We start from the raw sequence: 9,935 nt of genomic DNA on the forward strand, positions 1-9,935 counted from the left end.
GATGCATTCTGCTGGGGTGTGGAAACTTGAAAGCTTATGCAGTTAATTGAAATGTGAATAACTCGACCCAACCAACCACATGCTAATCCTAAACAGTACATGGATTGGGAATTTTTCAAGTCATGTAGTATGCAACTATAAGGTTTTGTATGGAAAGAGGGCAAAGATCCCTACGTTCTCTGATAATGTCAGTTAGGGAGCTGACTCTGAAAATGGCCAGAGACTCAATAATACATAGGGGAAAATTTTCACATTCTTATCTTTTCATAGAGCAGAAAGCTTGCATGCTCAGTTTTTCAGTTTTTGAATGAGAATTGATACTTACTTTGATGTTCTTAGATTGCCAAATTGGTCATGGACTTGTAGCCACAGAGTGAATGGGCCCTGTAGCCTGACTGTGCCGTTTTCCTAAATGTTCACAGTCATAGATGCTCATGGCCCAAACGACTAGTTTTTCAAAGTGTCAGTGATATAATAGTGCCCAGGAATGTATAATCCAAAGTAGCAGAGGAGTACCCGACAGATAGTAAAACCAGTTAAAAGTAAAATAGTTTTGGGGTTTTTGGTGTTACAGTGTCCATTTCCAGTAATTCTCTTAAGAAAATCTGTTGAACTTAATTTCTTTTCCCCTATTTTTCATTTTCTGAAACTTGTATTTCATGTTGCTGCAGAGGAATTCAACAAAGAAACAGGACAGATCCTTGTTGGAATGGACACTTTACCTTCTGATTTAAGGGATTATGTAAAGGAAGACAATAAACGTTTTGAAAAAGAACTTGAAGAGTGGGATGCGGAACTTGCTCAGAAAGCACAGCAGGAGAAGTTATCTCAGATACCCAGGGCACCAGCACCCTCACCTGCTCCAAGTTAGTTGCTTCTACCTGTTTGTTAAAAGAGCAGTAACAAAACCCACTTGGTTTTCGTATATATCATTTTCATCTTAACAAAGGAAGAAATTGTTAATTTGTGTTATCTTGAATTGCAACTATTTCTTTGGCCGAGGTAACTGTACTTGAAGCTTAGTCTCTAGGGGTGTTTTTTGCATTTCATTTTTTATTTAAAGAAAAAATTTATTTATTGGTTCTCCTGCCTTTCCCCTACCAGATGTCCTTAGCTTTTTGTTTTTATTAAAACTGTGGCCTTTTAAGATAGGTAATTATTAACAGGTCTCACCAGTCTGTTTTGAGAATTTGTTAGTCTTTAAGTGATGTATATTCTTCTATTCAGCGTCATTGAGTACAAGACCTACCTTCTAATTTTAAATTAGGGCAGAATTCAGATCTGAAGAGAATAGTAATGAGAAGAATAATTTATTTGGTGTGGTGAATTGAATAGATTTAGCAATACTAGGGCCCAGTTAAGAAATTACTGTGTAAAATCAAGTGTTAAAACTGGAAAAGACTCTGAATAGCAACAGTGAGGCCAGTGCTGGTAGGAGCTAGCTAATAAATACCACTAGGAATCTGATTGTAAAATACAGAGCTACTTTGATGCTTGAAAACCTGTCAGGTTTTGTGCTAGATCTGCCTTTTGCTCTGTTGCAGTAGGCTGTGTGCATGTTAAGTGAAAGAAGACATGATAGAACTATATAGTGAGACTGTTCTCCAGATGTATTTGGACTGTTCCCCATTGTTGTATTTGAGTTGTTAAGACTCATTTTGTGAACTCTGCCGAGAGAGAGTTACTTCATCTTCTGTATGTTTTGTCTTCAGAAACACTTTGAGACTATTTTTAGTTCTTTTGTTAGTAATGGAAAGTACAAAATTAATGTTTTGTCTGCTAAAATTTGGGTTCATCATATAAGGAATATAATACACTACTTACACTGATGCATTTATTGCCCTCAAGTGGAAGAGACTTTGAGATCTCCCCTCAGGCAGAAGAACATAAGGTGTTTATTATTTTACAAAGTTAAAATACATCTGGCACTGGAGTGGCTGTAGGTCATTCCATATATTAAGTCTGTATCCCAGAGAAAGTCCAAGGAGAATTTCGTCTTTGTTGTCAGTCATCCCTGATGATTGATGAGCACCCTTCACTCAAGCCTTAATGGATATATAGACAGGGCAGGTCTGTTGTTCCTAGTATAAAATCAGGGATCCATAAATAGGGAAGTGTTCAGAGACATAGACTGGTGTAAAGTTGTATTTGTGAATTGTGTGGTCTACCCTGTGTTTTCTGTGTGGTTACCTTATTTGTGAGACAGTGATGAATTCAAAATCTCTGCTTATATTAACACACAGAACTGTTATCTTATTTCTGTCACTTAAGTTCAAGCAGGAGAACCAGAATATTTAGAGCAGCCATCACGAACTGATATTTCAAAGCACTTAAAAGAAGATTCTGTACAAGCAATCAATAAAGCTTTAGCTGAACAAGAAGATAGAGGTCCAGAAGCTATAATGGATACGGTGAGGATATTTTGAAGCTTGAAATATTTCTTTTGCTTTTATTTTGCGAGTGGAAATGATACAGTAACTTATAAAAGGGTGTGAGTTTGGAAACTTTGAACTGAAAATTACTCTTTTTTTCAGGGTCTCTCCAACACTACAGTCCACTTAGAAAGTGTATACAACAGTAATGGGTGTAGTGGAAGAAAAATACGAAGATAGTTGTCCTGTATGGGATTAAAGTATTTGTCAAGAGTACAGCATATTGTTCAAATTGCAATCAGGTGTTTGTGCCCACCATCTATTAAAAATGTTAGATGGTTTCATGTATTTTTGAGGAATAAACATTGACAGTCCATGTAAAGGAGCTGAAAAATACTGCTTTTGGAGATTCAGGTTTATATTTGAGAAATACAGGATTATAATTGACTTCCCATGACAGAGCTGTGGAAGTTAATGTAGCTTTGAAAAATAAGGGTTTTTCAATGATATTCTGTAGCTTTAATGCAAATTCACAGCTTGATGAAAATTATTTTTGTGATTTATAGGATGCATATATTAACTTAAAATGGTGATAAGAATTAGTGTTGGGTGATTCTGTTTTCACTTCATGCAAAAAAAATAGTAAGATGAATGGGACATTAATTTATGGGTTATTAAAGGAAACTAATATGTAACAGGTTTTTTTCTTTCAGAAAATATTTATTTGCTTCCCTGTAAGTATATAGATAAGTGACCAATGTGTTTACCACAAACCCAAGTACTATTAAAACATTACATGCATCTGTCTTGGAACTGTATCTGTAAGGATAAAACATAGGAAATGTACGATATTGCTTCCTTAGGCCCTCCTAGTAACCACTCGAGGTATGAACAGTTGAGATGCATGCAAAATTTCAAGCATGCTTCCTAGTTCAGGTATGAACCCTCATTAAACAGAAGCAATCTAGCCCCAGACATCTTTGGAGCCAACAGGAAAGTCCTCTTAAAACCTCTGAAAATGACATGACAGCTTGTTGACAACTTGTTGACCTGACGTTTTTTCCACCCCTCTGTCCTGTGGTGTCAGGAAAGCAGAGAAACACATTTTCTCTGCAAAATTGAAATAAAAGCCAACAGGGAAGCTCATCTAACCCTGGATGAAAACATGCTCTGCCACTGATGCTTTAGGCTATTGCATACCTACCTTTTTTGAGTTCTCAGGACCCAGAACAGGTTAGGGGGAGCCTGTTTAATATGAGTTACCTCCAGCTGAAGGGGTAGCTATGAAGATACCAAACCCATGATGAAATGTCTTTCATAATGCTGCCCTCTTTCTAGGGTTTGTGGGCATCCATCCCAGTGGGATGTGAAAGAGTCTTACGGACTTTATTCCATGGATCAAGTATTTTAGTTCAGGATAGTGACACTTCACACAGTCGTCAGCCTTAGGACTTCATGAGACTGTAGTTGAGGAACCATATGGGGAATACCACAATAGGCTTAATGGAGCAGATGCAGGTTGTCTTACTCCAGTATTATCACTGCATTGTTCTACAGCACAATGGATGACTCTTGAAAAAGATAAATGGAAAAAAAAACTGGAACCATGCAGAATCTTTAATTTAGCAACAAATGTACTTCAGCTGTTAGAATCTAAAGCACACTTCTAGCTAAACTGAAGGTACTCTTAATATTTAAAAGCTGCTCTCCATATACCCAGATTTCATTTAAGAAGAATTGTGCTTTCTTCTCAGTGTATCAGCATGCTTTCTAATTCTGCTTCCATATGCATTCAAACATGCAGGCATATATTCCATTCCTCCACTTTTTGTTTGTCTATTTTTAAAGGAAGGAAAGCCAACGTCAGAAAATGTAACAAACAGGATTGTAGGTTATTCACCACATGTTAATTTTGTCGATTTTCTGCCGTTTTGTTCTTTTTTTCTGCCCTCTGATTGCACAGTCTTTCTTCACATTTATATGGTGTTGGGTGTAAATAGAAACTGTGTATGTTTCGGAATCTTTGTTAAAAAATGAGACCATTATAGTTGCAGAACAAGTGGCATGATACTGTGATTGCTTAGATTAGAGTGAAGGTTTAAGTTCTGCAAATGTTGTAAACTGTCTGTTATTCAGTGATAAGAGCTGAGATTTGTCTCTGTTACTGTTTAAAACCTCTTGCCTGCAATGCACCTTTAAAACATTCTTAAAAATTTCTTGGTTGTTAGAGACTTTTTTTTTCTTTTTTTTTCTTCCCCCCCTCCCTCAGAGCATCAGGAAATGTTAGCCTTTGGCCTGTTGGAACTAGGTGAACTCTAAGATCCCTTCCAACCCAAGTCTTTCTATGATTCTCTAATATATTTAGTAATTCTGGGGTGAAATGTACAAAAAAGTGGTGGTTCACAGACTCGCTCTTTACCAACTGCCTTAAATTTGTAACAGATGTTAGAGTTGCAATACTGGTGTACTAACCTGTAAAGATATAATTAGTGAATGAAGAATAACTTAAGTACTTTCAGTAATTATGGCTTAATTTTAAAATACACTGCTTAAAAACTATAGATATCACTTAGGTTCACTAATTACTTACTGTTTCTTGATTTCTTCAGAATTTCAGCAGTCAGTTTGTGTTGATCCGTAATTTTCTGTATTTTCTGGTTATTATCCTTTTTTTTTTTTTGTCCTTTCCCAAACATACTGATAATGGTTTTCTTCTGCAGAGCTCTGGTAGTGCCCCAGCTCAACCAGCTCCTAACCAGCGAGTTGTAGAGGTGGCGATTCCTGATGTAGGGACTTTTGTGATTGAGTCAGAGGAGGGGGGTTATGACGATGAGGTACATATGATTGCAGTTGTGTGCACCGCTCCTCCTCGGTGCTTTCTTGTGCTGCCTGATGAGAAGTTTTGGCATGTTTGCACATCGTGACACCTAACAGATTCCTGCAAAACTAAATGCTTAGCGATTTATAATCTTAACAATGCCTTTAATTTGTAATGAAATATGAAGGGAAAGCTCTACCTACTGTAATTGGGCACGCTTTGCATGGTACCATGTACACTGGAGGTTTTATTTGTCTTTCCAACTGTGGAAGTTGAGTGTTTGTGTTAGGTCCAGGTAGCTTCGGAAATGCTCATGATAGACTGCACTGCTACATTATTTAAAAAGTGATGGAACAGTGAGTGATGTTCTTAATGTTTGTGCTTTCTTGTCAGTCTGATAAAGCTAATCTTCAAGTCTGATTTCTCATTTACCAAGGTTAAGGGTTCCAGGCTTCGGGGATTAAATTAGCCATGAAAATAACCTGAAACTGATGTGGCTGGTGGTGCTCGCAGTAGCAAATCTTAAAAAAAAATAAATTTTCTTTTGCGGTTCATACCCAGGGTGGTGCACATACCTGGTACTACTTGAGGAATAAATGAAAGGCCTGTTGTTATCCTGACAGGCATTATTTTTTGCTGCCCTATTTTAGCAGTAAAAAGCAATGCTGCCAGTTCATCAAACTGCTCTGCCATGAAATTGTTTATTCTGTGTTTGTTAGTTGGGGATAGCATTGGTGCAGCCCTTACTCTCAGGTGTCTGAGCATGCATTCTTGGGGAGCTCCAGGGAACTTTAGCTTCCACAGGCAAATGGAAATTTCAGGTCATTCTACCCTGTAATTGTAACTGAGAGTATGCGGTGGGAAGTAAAATTATTTAATTAACATCATCACACTGAGTTTGGCTTCTCACAGATGTGTAGTCTCCACCTTTAAAGATATGAGGAGTTAATCTTGCATAATGACCTTCTATGTTCTCGGTTTTGTTGGGTGTTTTTTTTTCTTGTTTTTCGCTGTTGCTCCCATGTCTTCTAGAGAATAACTTTCTTGCCTACTTCCCTGTCATTTTGTAAATGTATTCTCTTTTTTTTTTTTAAATGTTCTTGTGTATGGGGAAACTCTTACAGGGAGTTTAAGGGTCTTTATCTTTTGTTGCTGTGCCAGCTATACCTTGGGCAGAGAGAGAAGTATTATTTTGCTTTGCTCACATTTAACAAAGAAGTAAGGCTTTTCTGAGTAACCTAGATGTATCAAATTGTATGCAACTGATGTGAATAGCTGTGCAGTATGTGTCTTCTGTTTGGCTTTGTGTTTGTTAATTGTTCTGGGTTTTATGTTTCAGAATTTGTCTGCAGATGCTTCAGGGACCAATTGCATTTGCAGGAATGAGTCCCTTATTTTGATGTTGAAATAAAATTCAGGCAGTGTAGTTTACTGTTGTTTAAGTATAGTGTATCTAAAGTGTGATTGGATGATTTTCGTACTTAAAACATTTTTTATAATCCTTTGATGGCCATAGATAACACTTACTCAGTATGCAGTTTCTGCTGGATACTAATGCTGAATAATGCATGTTCCTTCCGTGGGAAGTTCTGGCCATGTAACTTTAAAATGGTATTTGACACAGTTTTCTTGAATTTTTTTTGTGTGAGATTCCTTAAATGTTGTTACAGTAAAACTATACACACGTGTCATGATGTGATTTGCAGAATGCGCACACTAGGTCTGTATTGAAATGTGCCATTTTGATGTATGCATGCATTAAGTTGCTTTTTTTTATCTTGCATGAGACTAAAAGCATATTGAATTTGGTCATGTTAATCATTCAAAACTTTTACCTTCAATCCCTTGTGGCAGGTCATGCTGACCCCGAACATGCAAGGTATTATCATGGCTATAGGTAAAGCCAGGAATGTTTATGACAGGTGTGGGCCAGAAGCAGGGTTCTTTAAGGTACAACTAACATTTTCAACTTTTTCTCCTCTGACTCTTTTTGTTAGATATGCTACTCCCTCTACCCTTTGATGTATATTAAGTCTTTCCCAGGGTTTATACATGCTTGTCTGTATCAGTCCTCCATTTAGATATTTCTGCCCTGAAAAACAGACAAATCTTTGTCCTTGGTAGCTTGTGTACTCACTACTATTATTAGAAAGCTAAAATGCAGGAAGATAACAGTAACATGAAACCTAGATGTGTAGTCAATAAGAATATGTATTTTTCCCCTGTGAGTAAAAAACCCCATGCCTTTGCTGGGCTGTTTGGGGCATCAGTTTTTTCACTCAGATGTGTTTAGTCATTTGTGTTTATTTCAAAGAGAGAGTCTTGTTTTGTACTCCTTGAAAGATTTTTTTAATCTAAATTACTTTCTTTTGCGTAAATGCACAGGTGTCAGTGCTATTTATTTATGATTTTTTTTATTACTGGGACTTAGACATTAGGCTCTTTGTGGTTATTACTCTTCACGAGGATGCCTGATTTAAAAATGTGTTAGTTTTCTTAAATACACAAACTTCTGAGCACTTTAAGCTCATGGTCTTTTGAATTATAGGGTATTAGAAAGGGAATTACTTTGACATGATGTAAAATCCTCTCATATGTGATTTGGCAAGGGGGAAAAAGTTTGTTGCTTGCCATTGGGTAGCAGTTTTCTTAATTGTTGTAATGTACTTGCACTAGAACAAATTGTAAAAACCCCGAAAGAAACAAGAACCCCTACCACTACCACCACCAAAAAGTTCTCCAGCCCCTTGGTAAGGAAATTGTAATCTCATGGCTTGGGGTTTGTATGTTTGTGTGTTGGATACTTAGGGAAGGGTTAGGGCCATAACATGTTTGCAGGGCTGTCTTTAACTGTCCCTGCCCTCAGGGAATGGAGAGACACCTGCCATAGCCTCTGAGTGAGATTGGGTTTCTTTGGGATTCAGTGCAGGTTGTTTTTGTATTTGTTTTTTATTTCCAAATTTATTACCTAATGAAAATAGGTCAATTTTTAATTTTTATAAGTTGAAAATAATCCTCATTCGATCAAATAACTACTTATCATAAAGTGAAATGACTTCTAATTGTTTTGGTTTTTTAATATGAAGGGTGTTTTGAGTTTTAAGCCAGAAATTTAATTCAAAGTAAAATTACATTTAGTACTTCAGAGTTCTCAAAACAGTGCTCAGTTGAAATGTTTTTCGGTCTTTAATATTGAATGCTTAAACGTTTTCACTTCATGAGGGACAGAATTTGTCTTTGGGTGAGAAAATGTTTTGACACTAAATTGTTGTAGAGTGGAAAACTTTCCTTACTCATTTTCTGCTGAGTCATGTTTGCAATGACTTAGAGGAGGTGAAACATTGTTCATTTTGAGGCATACATTAATGTGAATATATGCACATGAAGTCGTTCTCCTTAGTAACAAAATTCATGTTTTGAAATGCATCACATGAAATCTCACGTTTCTCCATAAACTTACGGTAAAAGCTTCTATAATATTTTTAATACTGTTATATGCTGTGTTTCTTCATGTGTTTCTTTTATTAAATCAGTGTTTCTAGGAAATGGTGGGATTTTCTATATCTTTGTATAATGTAGGTAAAACCCCTGTGATGTGGGTCATTGTTACTGCAAGGTTTCACTCTATTTAGATCTCAGGCATAAAACATGGCTAATATTCAGATAGTTCTTGATTAATGTCGTCTTCCAATCATCCTTCTTGGAACTTTATAGACAGTTCCTGGCAGAATATTTGCCTTAAGATCTTTATATAACATTTTAAGTGAGAAAATGCAAGCATGTGATACTTTTTTCTAGCATCCCTTTTTCCTGTATTCTGTGTAAAGAAATAATGTTACTATTTTCATTGTGCGTAGGATTTCTGAATCTGTAGTATACTGTATTATTTGAAACATGAATATAAAAAAATAGGGTTTGCATTGCATTTTTTCCTGCTTCTAAATAATTATCTGAAAAATTTTTTGTCTAATAGTGATTTCTTTTGCTTCTGGCCTGCCTCAATAAACAGGATTTAGTTGTTATCCATGCTGGCTTTGTAATGGTAGAACTTCTGATGTAAGACAGTAGAAAATCTGGCTATGACTTTTGGCATTTATGATGTTCTCCCAAACTACCTTTTTAATGGTAATGCATAGGACGAGTAAAGACACTGATGCAGAACACCGTCTTAAGTTTTAAAGTTTTCCACACACTTTGTGCTTAATCCTGTGTGATTATTACTCTACCCACATGTTTAGTCCTGAAGCAAAAGGTGTGTTAGTAGAGGATGGGAGACCAAATTTCTGATAGTTAAATGTCAAGGAATTACCTGCAACTGCCAGGTATTATGACATAAAGGAATTTGAAATAAAGAACAGGGGTTTTTTTTCTGACTGCTTTGGAGCTTTATTTTGTGCCTACATTGTATTGAAACTTTGCTAATGTTTTAAGCAAACAATCTGATCAGCTCCCTATTTGAGAGATGTATTATGGAAGGCATCAACATATGTCCCTGTCTTTGTAATTATTTTTCTTGTTGATCTTGTTCATGCTGTATAGTTTCAGTGAGTAAAATCTAATGAACCTAACGAATGACATTCGTTAAAATCTAATGTGCTGGCAAAGCTGGAAAAGTAAACACTTCTGATGACCTCTAAACTTCATCTGAAATATTGTCGTGGTTTAACCTCAGCCAGCAGCCAAGAACCACGCAGCTGCTTACACTCCCTCCTCCCCGCTCTGCCCCCCCCAACCCGGAGGAATGG

General features: G+C 36.6%; 1 protein-coding gene across 1 annotated transcript in view; it reads left to right on the forward strand.

Moving 5' to 3' along the window:
* Window positions 1-9,935, forward strand: part of USP25 (ubiquitin specific peptidase 25) — a gene marked incomplete at its 5' end in the record, with an annotated part of 40,244 nt that overhangs the window by 20,643 nt on the left and 9,666 nt on the right. The window contains 4 exons of the mRNA XM_009070823.1: window positions 672-866; window positions 2,272-2,411; window positions 5,093-5,206; window positions 7,045-7,140. Coding sequence (XP_009069071.1) covers window positions 672-866; window positions 2,272-2,411; window positions 5,093-5,206; window positions 7,045-7,140 — 545 coding nt within the window. The remainder of the gene's footprint in view (window positions 1-671; window positions 867-2,271; window positions 2,412-5,092; window positions 5,207-7,044; window positions 7,141-9,935) is intronic.

The sequence above is a fragment of the Acanthisitta chloris genome, unplaced genomic scaffold, assembly GCF_000695815.1.
Source record: "Acanthisitta chloris isolate BGI_N310 unplaced genomic scaffold, ASM69581v1 scaffold2243, whole genome shotgun sequence".
NCBI lineage: Eukaryota > Metazoa > Chordata > Aves > Passeriformes > Acanthisittidae > Acanthisitta > Acanthisitta chloris.